General features: G+C 40.0%; 1 protein-coding gene across 3 annotated transcripts in view; it reads right to left on the bottom strand.

Annotated features, from left to right (window-relative positions):
• The window catches only part of DOCK8 (dedicator of cytokinesis 8), a 227,161-nt gene that overhangs the window by 143,912 nt on the left and 65,633 nt on the right, over positions 1–17,616 (bottom strand). For 2 of the 3 annotated variants that reach the window (XR_008618228.1, XM_024126730.3), the window contains exon 5: positions 2,714–2,837. Coding sequence is in view for 2 of the 3 variants with exons in the window: in XM_024126730.3 (XP_023982498.1) it covers positions 2,714–2,837 (124 nt within the window). In the remaining variant the exon portion in view is untranslated. Of the gene's footprint in view, positions 1–2,713; positions 2,838–11,525; positions 11,614–17,616 lie in introns of those variants that run through there. The other variant, XM_007129204.3, reaches the window with a different exon arrangement.

Raw genomic sequence — 17,616 nt, 5'->3', positions numbered from 1 at the left:
ATGCCGTGGAGCAACTAAGCCCGTGTGCCACAACTACTGAGCCTGCGCTCTAGAGCCCGTGAGCCACAACTACTGAGCCTGCGTGCCACAACTACTGAGGCCCACGCGCCTAGAGCCTGTGCTCCACAACAAGAGAAGCCACTGCAATGAGAAGCCCGCGCACCGCAATGAAGAGTAGCCCCCGCTCACTGCAAATGGAGAAAGCCTGAGCACAGCAATGAAGACCCAGCACAGACAAAAATAAATAAATTAAAAAAAAATGATTAAAAGGGAGAATGTTGCTGGACTGAGCATCTCTCCATGATGGGTATTAGTCTGATACTTAAAACCACACCTCTCTTGTATAACTTGGCTCTGAAACCCAGCTGATGACTTGAGTGCTGTGTTAGTGTGCTGAAGGAATGAGTGTGCTTTATGGCTGTGCTGGACACTCACCTTTTGAATTTACCCTTTTATGCTCTGCTCTGTGGTGCTGGGTCTGCAACTCAGCAAATCACATTTCTGCTTTGCTCCTTCTCCCTTTAGGTTCTGCCAACAGGGAGCACTCCAGGGAGACTGGATGGCTGGGGGAGGGAGAAGGGACTGACCCTTTCCTCTCTGCCTGCAGTTCCTCTCACCTTGGTTGTGGCCATTGGTCCTGGTCTTCTGTTTCTCTGGCACTTCCAGAACAACCCTCATCTTACCTTCCTTGGAGGTATCAGCACCAATTGGGCAATTCCTTCTCCCAGGAGGTCTAAGTCCAGACTCCCAGCCCCTGTGAGGTCTCTCCTCTGACGACACCACTGACTAGGCTGCACCCCCTCCTCAGATATTTGAGCCCTAGCTCTGAGGCCCCTCTTTTGAGCTGCTAGGTTCTGAAAACTCCAAGCTCCTCCCACTAGACCCATGGTTCTCAAACATGTTCCTGGGACCAGCAGTATCAGCAACTCCTGGGAAATGCTATTTAGAAATGCAAATTCTCAAGCCCCACTCCACACCCAGTGAATCAGAAACTCTGGAGTGGGGCCCAGCCATCTGTGTTCTGACAAGCCCTTCAGGAGGTTCTGATGAAGCTTAGGTTTGAGAACCACTGCCATAGACCCCAGGCTTAGGGTGGTGCGCTGTTTCTTGTAGTTACAATTTCTGTATGACTTCAATTTTCCTTTTTGGTTCTCGCAGTCCTCCAAACTGTGTTTAACCATTTCCCTACGTTAAATTTCTTCTGTGGAAATACCTAGTGTTTCTTCTGTCTGACTGATACAAGGAACAATTTAGTTGGTCACCTACATGATGAAAGCTGAATTTAGTCAAAATTACCAGTGAAAAACCCCTGAAATTTCCCACAGAGGACAGCATACAGATAGCCCATTCCTCAGTAAGCCCACCAGGTTCAGCACTGGAATTGATGGCTGATTCCTCTGCAGAGATAAGTAGTCAGCCTGACTGTAGTTTGAAAAATAGGTACTATTTAAAACCTCTAGTCATATTCAGCATGGCGAGATGCTTGTGTTATGAGGGCACCTGGAAGCTGAAAACTATACTGGTTTAGAAGAAGTCCTGTGCAAACTTGGACACATTTCTTCCTCTATGTTTTACTTTTCTTACCTATAAAATGGATAGATTGGACCAGAGCACTGGTTTTTAAAATCTTTTAAAAATTGTGTCAAGTATATATGCAACATAAAATTTACCATTTCATCATTTTTTAATGTACAGCTCAGTAATGTTCATTACATTCACATTGTTGTGCAACCAGTCTCCAGAACTCTTTTCATTTTGTAAAACTCAAACTCTATACCCATTCAACTATAACTCCTCATTTCCACCCCTCCCCAGCCCCTGGCAACCACCATTTTAACTTTATATATCTATGAATCTGACTACTCTAGCTACCTCATATAAATGGAATCATACAGTATTAGTTCTTTTGTAACTGGCTTATTTCACTCAGCATAATGTCTTCAAGGTTCATCCCCATGTTGTAGTATGTGTCAGAATTTCCCCCCTTTTTAAGGCTGAATAATATTCCGTTGTATGTACATGCCACATTTAGTTTATCCATTCATCTGCCCATGGACACTTGGCTGTTTCCACCTTTTGGCTACTGTGTATAATGCTTCTATGAACACAGTCAGTATAGAGCACTGACTTTTAAACTGTAACTACTCTGTAATAGTAATCATAATAATAACAACAACAGCAGCAGCAGCAGTAGCCAACATTTATAGGGCACAAAGTGTGAGCTGGCATTGTCTTAAATGCTTTACACACATTATCTCATTTAATACTCAGACAACTTCATGAGTTGGGTACTTTTATCATCCTTGTTTTCCCGGAGAGGAAACTGAAGCCCAGAGAGTTGAGTTATCCTGTCTGAGGTTATAGAGTTGGTATGTGATAGACAGTCTGCCTCAGTGTGGAGCTTTCAATCACGCTGCAGCCTGCCTTAGGCTTGGAGGCACCTCTGAGTCTCTGCAGGAATCATTATAGGGATGGGCCCAATTCACCCCCTCCCCAGTTAGAGCCCCTCCACTTTTATCTATTTTTCATTTGAACACCAATGTCTATAGCTACAAACAAGTTTGAAAAAAAATATCACTGACTCAAATGGTAGAATTCCTCCTATTCCAATATTCTATGAGTCTAGCCTTTTTATGAGTTTAAAAAAAGATCGACAGCATGCCATGGCAGAGCGTCCAGTAACCTGGCAACCATGTTTGTTGATAGGAAATACCTGAGTGCTGGGTTCACTGCACTCCAAGGTTTCTGACTCAAACGTCTGTTTCTGAAGCGTCTTGTGAAAATCTTTTCGGGATCCAGTCTTTTTAAAACCGCAAATCTCCGAACTTCCTTGGTTTCTTTCATTGTTGTTATTAAATAAGAGAGAGCATGGAAGGAGGGAGAGGGGGAGAGAGAGAGAGAGAGGCAAAATCATTAGATTAAAATAAAAGTAATGGCTTAAGTGCAGACATGGTGCTGAAAGATCTTGCAAAGAAGGACCAGTTGTAATTCTTCACATCTAATTATGCACCAGGCCTAACACAAGGCTCTTTTGTAATGAGATACAAACTTGCCTCCTGGCTGGCTCATTATTAAAGGCAGGAGTGGCCCGGGAAAATGCCACTTCAGAGGTGCGGCCATTTCAGCTGTGGGGCATTTGGCTCCAAGCTGAAGCTAAACTATGACCCTAGTGTAAGAGGCTGGAATAAATCTAGCAAAGTGCAGACGCAGCGAATAAAGGTCGTTTGAAGATAAAAATAGAGGAAAACATTTAATCTCCAAATCAATGTTCTTAGTAATGAATAAAAAAGGCAGGACATGGTTAAGAAAAAATAGAAATAAATGATTTATGTACCGAAAATTGTTGCTGCCATTCTCAATCGCCACTCCAGGCATGCCATTAAAGTTGTGTTTAAAAAATGTTGCAAATATTATATATCACTTATATGTAGAATCTAAAAAATAATACAAATGAATCTATACAAAACAGAAACAGACTCACAGACATAGAAAACAAACTAACGGTTACCAAAGCGGAAAAGGTGGGGGGGGCATAAATTAGGAGTATGGGATTAACAGATACAAATTACTACACATAAAATAGATAAGCTTATTTTTGTGTATGGTGTTAGAGAGTGTTCTAATTTCATTCTTTTACAATGTAGCTGTCCAGTTTTCCCAGCACCACTTATTGAAAAGACTTTTTTCTCCACTGTATATCCTTGCCTCCTTTGTCATAGATTAGTTGACCATAGGTGCGTGGGTTTATCTCTGGGCTTTCTATTCTGTTCCATTGATCTATATTTCTGTTTTTGTGCCACTACTATATTGTCTTGATTACTGTAGCTTTGTAGTATAGCCTGAAGTCAGGGAGTCTGATTCCTCCAGCTCCATTTTTTTCCCTCAAGACTGCTTTGGTTATTCAGGGTCTTTTGTGTCTGCATACAAATTTTAAGATTTTTTGTTCTAGTTCTATAAAAATTGCACTGGTAATCTGATACCGATTGCATTGAATCTGTAGATTGTTTTGAGTAGTACAGTCATTGGGATTGACATATATACACTAATATGTATAAAATAGATAACTAATAAGAACATGCTGTATAAAAAATAAATAAAATAAAATTCAAAAATTCAAAAAAAAATAAAATAGATAAGCAACAAGGATTTACTGTATAGCACGGGGAACTATACTTAATATCTTATAATAACCCATGATGGAAAATATTCTGAAAACACATATATATACACACATATACATATACAACTGAATCACTTTGCTATGCACTTGAAGCTAACACACTATTGTAAACCAACTATACTTCAATTTAAAAAAATGTGTTGCTATGGAAAGGGTTTAATATGATGTCTAGCACTGTCACTGGAGAAAGAAGTTAGACCACCACAAAAAAGGCAACAGGTATATGCTGTCAAATAATAACTATAGAAACCAACATGTGTATTCCCTATTTTTATGACTCAAAGGCTTCCTGGAAAACATGCTGCAAACTCAACCACACAAATATGCACCTGTTTTGTTTGATGTCCCACACTATTAGGAAACCACTGAGCAAGGTGGTAAAGGGACGTGAAATGAGGTTAGGATTTATTAGGCAGATCAAATGGAAGACAGGTAAAGCAGGAAATGTAGGAGAGCTACTAGCAATGATCCAAATACAGTTTATAACTCTTTGGGAGGGGCGAAGTGTTGGGTTATGCACAGTGGCACACAGAGCAAGTATTCAATACTAAGTAAAAAAGGCCAGGAAAAAAATAAAAAGATAACTGCATGATTCCATTTATATGACATTCTGGAAAAGGAAAAGCTACAGAGACAGGAAAGAGATCAGTGGCTTGCCAGGGTCTGGGGGTAGAGAAAGGGGTTGACCACAAAGAGGCCTGGGGGAATTTGGGGGGTGGGTGGGGCGTGGAACCGTTCTGTATCTTGATTGTAATAGTGGTTACACAACTGTATGCATTTGTCAAAACTCACAGAACTTTAGTCTAAAAAGAATGAGGGCTTCCCTGGTGGCGCAGTGGTTGCGCGTCCGCCTGCCGATGCAGGGGAGCCGGGTTCGCGCCCCGGTCTGGGGGGATCCCACGTGCCGCGGAGCGGCTGGGCCCGTGGGCCACGGCCGCTGGGCCCGCGCGTCCGGAGCCTGTGCTCTGCAACGGGAGAGGCCACAGCAGAGGAAGGCCCGCAAACCACACACACAAAAAAATAAATAAATAAATAAAATAAAAAGAATGAATTATAATTACCTCCAAATCAATGGACAGTTTCAGATTATGCCTGGCATTAATTAGGATAGTATGTACATTTAATAGTCATTCAACGTAAGGGTTGATACTTCGCTGTGGTTTATTATAGGATGGTGGTCTCACTGAAGCAGGAGTGAATGGATTTAAGTCCTGGCTCCACAGCTTACAAGCTGTGTGACTTAAGGCAAATTACTCTACTTCTTTGTGCCTCAATTTTCTTATCAAGATAATAAGAACTAGAATAATACCTAGGTCATCAGTTCTACTGCATGCAATAAATAAATTGGATAATTTCTTGGCTTATGGCGATAATTCAGTAAATATCTGCCACTACTTAATGATGTTTATTAAATAGTATAAGAGATTATGGCAATTGTCCCTGTCAGTGGACAAATAATCCAAATGAGACCAATGAATAAGATATTATAAGCAAAGGAAAAAAAAAAGGGTAGGGCCCTTCCCGTGCCCAGGTCCGGGAAGATCCCACATGCCGCGGAGCAGCTGCGTCCGTGAGCCATGGCCGCTGAGCCTGCGCGTCCGGAGCCTGTGCTCCGCGACGGGAGGGGCCACAGCAGTGAGAGGCCCATGTACCACACACAAAAAAAAAAAAAAAAAAAAAAAGGGTACAACTCAGTGTTGAAGATTTCTTTTAATGCAATGGTCCAGGATAGATTTCACATCATAGGCACTAAAATGTATGTATTCATGGAATAAAGATAAGATTTGAAAAATCATAAGAATTATACTTTAGGGCTATTCTAGTTCCAATTCAACCTACGCAAAATATTCCTTTCAAGTGAAATAAGATTTTCTGAGGACTTCAGAAAAAGCACTTATCTTAGTATGTCAGAGGAATGAACCCCACACTCTATCTCATATATTTTAATGCACCACAGGGGAAAAAACTACTTTCCTCTGGAGGACCATGCTTAATGAAGCCGCTTTGCTTTCTATGGATGTCTTTTTTTTTTTTTTTATACAGCAGGTTCTTATTAGTTATCTATTTTATACATATTAGTGTATAGATGTCAATCCCAATCTCCCAATCCATCCCACCTCCACCACCTCACCCCTGCTTTCCCCCCTTGGTCTATGGACATGTCTTTGTCATCCATAACCATACAGTCAAACACTGATTTAGTTAGCTCTTTTATTCCTCAATTATCTCCTTGCTGATATTACATTTCTCTATAATACCTAGGAATAGTCTTTTATGTCCTTGCTATCTGTGATAATGGCTTTGAATCCCACTTAGGGGGCAGAGGAGTAGAGTAATGGCCACTTGTGTTCCCTCCCACTCTCATAATTCTATAGGACATTTGCCACTCAGGTTCTATAATTGAAACTTTTAAATCAGACAAATAGTGCTGCTCATGCAGGACAGAGGAAAGTTTTAGATTTTAACTTAGTAGGGAAAGATTAAAGCTACACAGAAGCACAAAGTACTGCTCTCCTTTGGGGAGAAATGTATTTTCCTCCTTGAACTGTTTGCCTCTGTTACTTAGACTGGAAGATGCCTTGAATGAATTTCATTTTATCTTTTTCATGTCTATAGCACGAAGTTTTGTGTCCTTGCTCTAAAAATCAGAGTGTTTTTCTCTTCATGACTTTTGCAAATGACCGTTAATCTAATGAATAGAACAGTGCCATGGTTGCTGGTTTATCTCATCTTATTTCCAGATATTTTGACAGTTTTGTATGTATTGCTATTTACTGGCATCCTTTGGGTGATGGTTAATATTACAAGCATTATTTTCTCTGTAATTTTCTTAAATGAACTAAAGAGAGAATAGCTTAAGAAGGTGCTTGGTGTCTTGGTGGAGAGTAAAACTCTGAAGTAATTAAACTTGTTTACATGCTATTTATTCTTGGTGTATTACCCATAGTGACAGTGAAACATTTCATGAGTGTTATGAGCAGCATCATAAAAGCCCTTAGACTTTGTCTTTCATCCTGCGTGATTAAGGTAATTCTGAAGGAAGGTCATGCTCAAGGAGAGCTAGGATATCAAGGAATGGGGTATCATCTGTTTTATTACTCCATATTTTACTCCCAGTGAACTGGTAAACAATTAAAATTCAAACACATCAGTGCATATAATTCAGTTACTCCCAAAACACCATAAAAATGTCTCCCTGATCAATAATTGCTTATTATGACATGCATTTGTTGCTCTGGCTGTCAAGGTGCTTAGCTATTTGCTTTCTAAAAGTATGGAAAGCAAGCCAGGCTCATCAGCCTATGCAGTGACAAAAAGCAATCCAGCTGTGGAAATCACTGAGCCACTCTTGACTTCTTACTCACAGACTCCCCATCCCCATAAATCCACTCCCACGAAAGCCCCATTCAAAGGCCAGCACTTGCACCAAGCCTTCCCTAACCTGGCCAGAAGTAACTGCTACCTTCTCTGAATTTTCAAAGCATGTTGTTTGTATTTCTCTTAGAAGCTTTTATAATATTCTATGTTACAGTCTAATTACTTGTCTAAACTTTTATCTCCCCTGTTAAATATGTGCTCTCTCTCACTAGACTATGACTTTGCTGAGGACAGGGACTCCTTTAGAGCTAGGATTCCCGTGTATTCCTCTTTGCATCTTCTTTGGTGCCTTATTCTCAGGAGATATTTTCTAAACATTTGTTGAATGGGAGAACGAATGAAACTCTAACAAGCAAATATCTATATCGTTTTCCTCTCACACAAGTGTTTTCAAATCTGTCAGACCCAACACTGTCTTTCTCTGTAACAAATGTTTTATAATGCCACCTTTATAACCCATCAACTTTCTCATTTTTAGAAGTCAATAAAATGTCCCAGCTGTTACATAAATGAGAAATAAAAGAAACATAATACCTAAAATAGCATATATGTAAATATGCAAATGCTTGGACACAGCTACACCAGAGAACATAATGAAATAGCTGTTTGCACCTGCAGGAAGAATTGTAAATATAACACCTACAAAAGCAGACTGCAACAGACGTGTTGTATGGGTGGCTCAAACACCACAAAGCAGCACTGCTGTCAGTAATGTGATTTTCCAAAATGGGGGAAAACTCTTATAGAGCTCTAATCAGCACAAAGTTTAATTTCCCCTATATTTACATGATAGTTGTTTTCCTGAAAAATTCAGTGCAAAAATATTTGTAAGATGGCATAGAGGCTTGGCTCGGATATTTACAGACTGGTTTTTCAGCACCCTGAATGTCCAGCAGGATGTTTGATAGTTGTGTTGGATGTTGAATTTGGGATGATCCTTCATTGTATGTGATGCCCCATGCATTGCAGGGTGTGACATGCAGTAGCCCATGCCAGTCATTGAGATAATTAAAAACAGAAACATTAATTACCCTCATTGAGAACCATTGCTACTAAGATATTAGAAAACTGGAATCCCCAAATCCAATCTAAACCATAGTTTTGGCAGCACATCTGGGAAAGGATATCCACCAAGACTTCCTGGAAGGGGTGAAATGCAACAAGTTTAAACAGGACAACAGCATCATTCGGGTGTTTAATTGTTTGGGGGGAGAATTCTACTAGTGGAATCCTAAAGTGAGCACTTTTCAGAGTTCTACTTTTGGTTTTGGTAGAAAGTAAATTTCTCATATAGAAATTATTATATAGTTTAGCAGAAACAGGGATGTTAGGAGATTTAAAATTCAACATATCCACAAAATAAGGGTATCTAGATCTATAATAACATGCACTGGTACTGCATCTAATGGTATTATCATTGATGATAATATAGCTATAATTTCTTGGACTGGTAATTATCTTAGTGATTGTCTATGTGATTGTCTTAGTTGAGATTCCCTAGAAGCTGAGCCTGAGGCAGGGACTCAGGTGCATATGATTTTTGAGAGGGTGTTCTTGAGGAGAAGCCTGTAAGAGAGATAGGGAAGCAGAAGGTGTCAACTAAGGATGAGAGCTCAGATAAATTCTTGGCCTGATACACAGGGTGCTCCGGAAGGATCACATTGCAAAGTTGTCCCACTGTCCCACTCTGAGACAAGAGGTGGGACTATGGTACCCCTTGCACCAGTGCTATTGTGCCAGTCAGGCATTGGTCACCACCACCAATCCAAAGTGGGAGGTTAACGGGCTGGGAGGTAGAGTGAGTTGCTCAAATGTCTCTGGGCACAATAGCTCCTACACTCACGGCAGCTGCAAGATAAACGCATGGGACAGTAAAGGGGACCCACTAACAGTCTTTATTACAATGCCAGGCACCTAACATATGTTATTATCCTTTTATTTTGAAACAATCTCAAATTTACAGAAAACTTGCAAATATAGTATGAAGACCTTTCCCCCTCTCAAACTATTTCAGAGTAAATTGCTGACCTAATTCTCCATTATCCCTGAATACTTTAGTGTGTAACTTCTACAAACAAGGACATTCTCCATCATAATTAGTATTCAACCAGCACATTCAGGAAATTAACATTGATACATTATTACCATCTAATCCTCTGACCCCTTTCAGCTTTCACCAAATGTCCCCCAAATGCTTTTTAGAGCAAAAGGATCTAGTCCAAAGTCATGCGTTGTATTTATATGTCACATTTCTTTACTCTTATTCACTCTGGAACAGTTCCTCAGTGTTTCCTTGACTTTCATGACCTTAAGATTATAGACCAGTTATTATTTAGAAAGTCCCTCCATTTGGGTTTGATTGTTGTAAATGCCCCATTCCTCATCAAGCTTTCAGTTTGATTTGTATCAATATGGATTCACAGTTTCCTATTTTATTCAACATATCTTAATCCATTTCTATTATTTATTTTGGTGCTCTAATTATCCTCAATTCAACTGGTGTGAATCCCTTCAGCTGGCTCTTAGATCTTTTTACATGTCCCCAGCAGTCAATGATCACATCCTGCTTTCTGCCATAAGATATTCAGGCTGATCTTATACTTTCCTTTCCTCAACCCTGGAATCAGTCATTTCTCCAAGAAGCTCTGATTCTTTTTAGTGGAAAATGGTTCTTAGAAGCCAAGATGTAGGTGCTGTGTGTGCACATTGCTATTAAGGTGTTGCTCCTCCTATGTCTTCTCAGTGAACAGAGTTAGGTATGGAGTGTGTGTGTGTGTGTGTGTCTCTGTGTGTGTCTGTGTGTGTGTGTGTGTGTGTTTTGAAAGCCAGGAGTTCATGTTGATCCTTGCAATCTCAACCTGACATCACAGTATCCATTTTAGTTTTCTTCCTTTCCATATTTTTAACTTCCTTCTCAGATAGTGAAAAATCTAACACCTACTGTCCTTAATATACTTACTTACTTGATTAATCCCCTTAATGTAACCCTTGCTAACAGCACCCCTCCATGCCCACACATGTTGCCCTCCTTATATTCTGACTCTGACACGCTGCACCAGGCTTGCCCCTCTGGCATGATGACTTCTTCAGTCTGCACTGACACTTAGTGCCAGGCCACCCTCCCACAAGGACATCCTTGTCCCTTGCCTGGGCTCTGACACCTCGTGGTAGGCTTCTCCCCCATGTAACACCACCTCATTCTACTCAGAATGTCTGCTCTGTTATCACATGCCAGGCTTCCCCAGGCTCAGATACCCTCCTCACACCATGTAGGTTCTGATTCTCCATGCCAGGCAGCCCTTCTAAATGTGTGTCCTCCTCACCGTGTTTGGCCTTCAACTCCTTATTCTGGTCCTCTTCAGCTACTCCCCACCCTGAGTCATGGATGGCTAACTTGTTCTGATGGTTTTCACACCAAATTGTACAAGAAGGGAGAGGAAAGAAAGAGAAAAGGGTATAGGAAGGGGAAGAGGAAAATGAAGAAAAGGAACATGTATTATTTTCCAGTTTTCACAATAAGCCTTCAAAATGAGCAACATTTCCCCCCATTTCACACTTGAGGAAACTCTGGTTCAGAGAGATTAAGTCACTTGCCCAGGGTCTCATAGCCATTACATAAGGAGCCAGCATCTGGACCCAAGTCCCAGACTCTACAGTCTAGACTCTGTCTACTCCATGACACTGCCTCTAAAGAGAACACTCTCAAAATATGTTTGGTCTTTGGACTGTCCCCAAATGGGTAACAGTAGTGTTTGAAGAAAAGGAACACAGTTCTCTGGAGAATCAACAGGTTGTGTTTATTTCATGAGAAATAGTCTTTCCTCCATTTGGCTACTTGCCCATCTCTCTCTTGTCTGCAAATAGGCTCAACAGGAACATGGCTTTATTTGCCTCAGATGTCCGGGTCGGGTAATGAGGCTGGGACTCTGGTAGCTGATGGCACTCAGCCAGCAGTCTCACTACCTACCCCATGGTGGTTTCTGACTTCTGTGGCTGGCACTTCTGAAATGAGTCATCTTTACATGCTTGCCAGCCCTTGGCCTCTCCTCTCCAGCCAGCTTTACCCTTGCTGTCACAAGGTAGCTTTGCAACTTTCTGAGATTTCAAAATGGGGAAGTAGATGCTAAACCTAGAATGAGGAAGGGGAGCACAGTTTGCTCTGGTTTCAAATCCACAGCCATGGAATACATTTAGTCTTAATGCTTTCCATCCCCCAAATCCTGAGGGTGACACAGATATAGGGTTAGAGTATACATGTTTGAAATGAACTTTTAACAGTATTCTGTAACTCATTTTTTAAAAAAATGCCCATTTGTTAGTGTCTCTGGGCGGTCCAGGTAAATGACTTCAGAAAACATTCTAACAAAACGGAGGACAAAAAAGAAAGCATCCGCTTGCATAAAATAGCAAAAGAACAATAATCAAATAAGTTTCATTTCTCCCAGATTTAAGTTTCTTTTGAGGAGGAAATCTGATATAAGATTTTTCAGATATGGTGTATGAACTCTTTATCTTAAAATCTTAAAGCTGGGGGAAATGTCCTAGAATCCAGCTCATGTCTATGCCATACCCGATGGAGAAAGAGGCGTAGAGAGAAGTGACTTGAGGAAAATGGAAGCAGGTACATGGCTGTAATTGGTGGGGGGTGGGTGGGGTGGGTGGGGATTCACTTGTAAGTAAACACTCTTGGAAATAAGTGCATTTTATGACACAAGGAAGAAAGCTAAAGACCAGATATAGCTCTGGTCTCCAAGGCTACCACACATAAGGTCTTAAGCTAGGTTGTTTCTGGATTTTTATTCCTGTGGCCCACACAGGTTTCCTTATGAAGAAGTATGTGACACTGAACCTGTGACATCAATATCCTCTGCAGTGTACACATCCTAAGAAAGGCAAAAGGGCAAGTGTGAATTTTGAGTTTTAATTCACTGTTTTCTTTCCATCTTAGAACAAATTAACGTTAGTTAATTCCTTTGGGAACTTTTCCCCTGAAAATTGGATTTCTCAGGAAAAACACTAATTCAGTGTGTTGTCATTTAGGGTAGTGTAATCTTAGGAAGCAACTTAATGTTTGCCTATATTTTCCATTACTTTGAGTTGGGTGGGTTTTTTTGCCAGGACATTAGATCACATGAAGCTTTTTATTTGAATCCTTAGGGAAAGCCCCCTAAGGATTTTATACACTAGAAAAGCCTACCCATTTGGCATACACATACATATTGCTTAATGAATATTGGTGAGAATAACTTTGAAGAAGCTAGCAAGTTTATGAATGCCTATGTGAGGCTCTCTCTCAAAGATCTCTGTTAGAAAGTAGAAAATAAATATTATAAGATAAAATGAAGTTTGGTCACACGTGGATCTACTTTTTTTTTTTTACCACTATGATTTGCACACTTAGAGCAACTGGAACCAAAATCACTTTCATAAATATTTTAAATAGTTACTTCTTCTGAGGAATTGTTTGAAAAGTTCCCCCCAAACCCTCCTACACTGTTGGTGGAAATATAAGTTGGTGCAGCCACTATGAAAACCAGTATGGAGTTTCCTTAAAAAACTAAAAATAGAACTACCATACAATCCAGCCCCATTCCTGGGCATATATCTGGACAAAACCATAATTCAAAAAGATACATGCAACCCTATGTTCATTACAGCACTATTTACAATAGAAAGACATGGAAGTAACTTAAACTTCCATCTACAGATGAATGGATAAAGAAGATGTGGTATATATATACATACACACACACACACACACACACACACACACACACAATGGAGTATTATTCAGCCATAAAAAAGAATGAAGGGAATTCCCTGGTGGCAGAGTGGTTAAGAATCCGCCTGCCAATGCAGGGGACATTGGTTTGATCCCTTGCCCGGGAAGATCCCACATGCCGCAGAATGACTAAGCCCGTGTACCACAACTACTGAGCCTGTGCTCTAGAGCCCGCGAGCTGCAACTACTGAGCCCGCGCGCCACAACTACTGAAGCCCGTGTGCTTAGAGCCCATGCTCCACAACAAGAGAAGCCACCACAGTGAGAAGCCCGCGCACTGCAACAAAGAGTAGCCCCTGATCAACCCAACTAGAGAAAGCCCACGCGCAGCAACGAAGTCCCAACACAGCCAAAAAAACAAAAAAAAAAGAATGGAATAATGCCATTTGCAGCAACATGGATGGACCCAGAGGATTATCACACTAAGTGAAGTCAGACAGAGAAAGACAAATATCATATGACATCACCTACATGTGGAATCTAAAATGTGATACAAATGAACTTATTTACAGAAGAAACAGATTCACAGACATAGAAAACAAACTTATTGTTACCAAAGGGGAAGAGGGGGGTAGGAATAAATTAGAAGTTTGGGATGAGCAGATACAAACTACTATATACAAAATAGATAAACAACGAGGTCCTACTGTATAGCACAGCTAACTATACTCAATATCCTATAATAAGCCATAATGGAAAAGAATATGAAAAAGAATACATATACATATTTTTTTCACAATAAAGGCTGTTTATTATCATTATTATTCCCTGGGGTCACCCTCCCTGATGCCCCCGACCAAGTTAAACCATCTCATTAAAGACGTCTACAGTGCTGTGGAGTGCTCCCCTTCCAACTCTTATCTAGTGCTTTCTGCCCTCCTAGATCCTGAGCTCTGTAAAGGGCGCTGCCTCTGTCTTGTTCACAGCTGTATCCCCAGCACCTAGGGCAGGCCAGGCCCGCAGTTGATGCAAAACACATATTTGTTCCTCACTCCTTCCCTCAACAGGGCTGCCTTTGGCCAAGCACACAGAAGGGCGCAGCCCTGACTTTAGCCACCTCAGTGAGTCTGGTGTCCTTCCGCACAGAACAAAAACCAGCTTCACAGACCTTAGGTTGCGAGAAAAGCTGCCAACATAACCTACCGACAGATGTACTGAGATTTGAGCTGTGAGCTGAGTCTCTCTGGCCTTTTAACCCTCGAAAGTCCATTTGCTTCCAAACAGAGTCACTTTGCCGTACACCAGAAACTAAACAACATTGTAAATCAAGTACACTTCAGTTAAAATAAAAAGTCCCCCCAAATACTTTTTTATTAATTGATATTTGTGAACAATATGATTTATATTTTAAATTTTGCTTATTTTGCTAGCATTTAGGAATCCCCAAACAGAAATTATTCTGAATATTTCTCTTGATATCTTTCCTAAATGTTTAGTCTTATTTCCTTATTCAGAGTATACCTTATTCATCCATGTTACTGCATGTATCAATAATTTGTTCCAATTTACTGTTGAGTAGTATTCCATTGCATGAATGTACCAGAGTTTGTTTATCCATTACCTCCATTGACTACGATTTGGGTTGTTTCTAGTTTTTGGAAATTACAAATAAAACTACTATAAATATTTGCATACAGATTTTTAAATGAACACAGGTTTTCATTTTGCTTGGGTAAATACCTAGGAGTGGGGCTTCAGGGTGTATGGTAAGTGTATATTTAACTGGGATTTTAGGATAGGTAAGGGAAGAAAACCCAGTGATAGAAAACAATATTATGAAAGTGGGTATAATAGCTTCTGGTTTAAAATGATAACTAGAATAAGATTGGAGGAATTTAAATTTTATTTTACTCAATAATATCCAGCCTTGGCAAGGATATGAGGAGAAAGGGCAGTTTCATGTCCAGTTGGTAATGGAGTAAATTAACACAACTTTTCTGGAGAAGAATTGGGCAGTACTTATTAGACTATATCATATGCACTGGTTCCATTTCTACCTTCAGAAATATTCACACATGTGTGGAGGCAAATGTGCATAGATATTCATCGTGGTATCATTTATATTGTGGAAAATGGAGACAACTGCAGTGTACATCCACAGTAAGAAAGTCAATAATTTATGGTATTTTCCTTCACCCCTGGAATGCCAGGCAGCATTTTAAAAGAAAGGGATAGGTCTTTGATACGGAAAGATTTCAAAGACATTATTGAAAAAAAAAGTATATTAAGTATGTACTTAAAATATTTATTTACATGTGTATTTTTGCATACATAAATATTTATGTAAATATGAATATTCATGTATGTTTGTGAGGGCATGAAAAGAAGATCTGGGAGGCTACACAATGACCTCCATGCAGTTAAGAGTGGGTTGAAAAAAACAAAAAACCCTCAAAAACATAGATAACAGAGAACAGAGTAGTGGTTACCAGAGGGTAAGGGACAGAAGGAGGATGAAATGGGTAAAGGTGATCAACTATACGGTGATGGATGGAAACTGAAGTTTTGGTGGTGAGCGTGCTGTAGGGTACATAGAAGTAAAAATATAATGTTGTAGATGGGAAATATACAATGTTATAAACCAATGTTACCTCAATAAAAAAATAAATCTGAAAAAAGTTAGAAAAAAAAGAGAGTGACTTGAAGAGAAGGACAGGGAGAAAGCGAGCAGTGAGGCAAGAGACTAGCTTTTTACTTAATACACTCCTTATTACTTGATTTCTTTCAAAACAAGCTTACATTATTTAGCACATAAAATAACAAATTCAAAGGAGAGCTCATTAATTGCTAATTAACAACTGGTCAGCAACCACTATTGTGATTTTCTCCAACTTCCTTGCCTATGAAGACACAAAAAATGGAAACTCACCAAAACAGATAACTTAATGCCGAAGTCTAGACAGAATCTCTGTGGATCAGATGCAGCTGGAAAGAGAAGGATGTACCATACTTTGTCTCCCCACAGGGCAATGCAGAGGAAGGCACTTTGTACTTTCCTTCCTGCCAGTCCCCGAACCGTCAATGTCTATAATAGTCAGAAATCTAAATTCTCCTTCTTCATTGTAGTGGCTTATCTATGAAGCCATTCACAGGTTCCACCTGGTTTTACTGAAATGAACTACCACCAGAACCACTACCTTCCTTGCCTTTCTCTTTCTACCATCATTCTGCAACCATATAGAAACAACTCATAGAAAACAACTAGCTGAATATGTATGTAGGGTTGGGAGATGAAGGGCACCTGAAATAGTGTATTGGATTCTCCCCACAAATAAAATATTATGGATGCACATGAGGGCAGAATGATCCTGGCAGGACTGTGCAGTAGGAATTATAGCCTTTATGTTAGAGTATCAGATTTAGAGTACCAAAAGGTCAAACAGTGGGGTTGGAAAAGGTGCTTCCTCAGTTGAACACTAGTCAAAGCTTGCCAGAAACTGACAACGAGTTTCGAAGTTGCACACGTCTACCTGTCCATTAGCTAATTTCTGGGAAACAAGCTGGTCCGTTACCCAAGTGTGCGGATAACAGGGCCACCGACAATCCCCATCCTCAGGATGTTGACAAACATAAAGTTAAAACAGACATTGCTTTGTTTTGTGAAAATAAAAAGATACAAAACTTGCATAGAATAAATATATGAAAAACCACTGTTCCTACAGAAGAGATAAAAACAAATGGAGACACATGAGGGAATGGAAGCAATAATCAAAGTGGCTAATGGTCTAGTTTAACATTTTAATTCAAAATTCCTAGTAAATAATATTAGGTTTATGGATTAAATTTTAAGCATAACAGCAAAAATATAAATCATAGGGAAAACTGTCAATATAGATTTTACTAATAAATAATTTTGAATGTTAAAAAAGTATAAACAAATTTAAAAGACAAAGAGTATCCTGGGTAAGGAATTTGTATTATATGACATACAAAGGGTTAATATCCTTACTAAATAAAAGCAGCCCTAAAGATAAACAAGACCAGACAAATACATTAATAGAGATGCACAAATTTAATGAATAAGCAGAGCACCAAGGAAAACTTACAAATGGACGACAAATTTACGGAAAAAAAGATACCGAATTGAAACAAAGAAAATGCAAATAAAAGACAGCCATTTTACAAATAAAATTGGAAATTTATTAAAAGATAACATCCAGGGCTTCCCTGGTGGCGCAGTGGTTGCGCGTCCGCCTGCCGATGCAGGGGAACCGGGCTCGCGCCCAGGTCTGGGAGGATCCCACATGCCGCGGAGCGGCTGGGCCCGTGAGCCATG

The sequence above is a fragment of the Physeter macrocephalus genome, chromosome 9 (assembly GCF_002837175.3).
Source record: "Physeter macrocephalus isolate SW-GA chromosome 9, ASM283717v5, whole genome shotgun sequence".
NCBI classification, from domain to species: domain Eukaryota; kingdom Metazoa; phylum Chordata; class Mammalia; order Artiodactyla; family Physeteridae; genus Physeter; species Physeter macrocephalus.
This window is presented reverse-complemented; position numbering and strand designations above follow the sequence as displayed.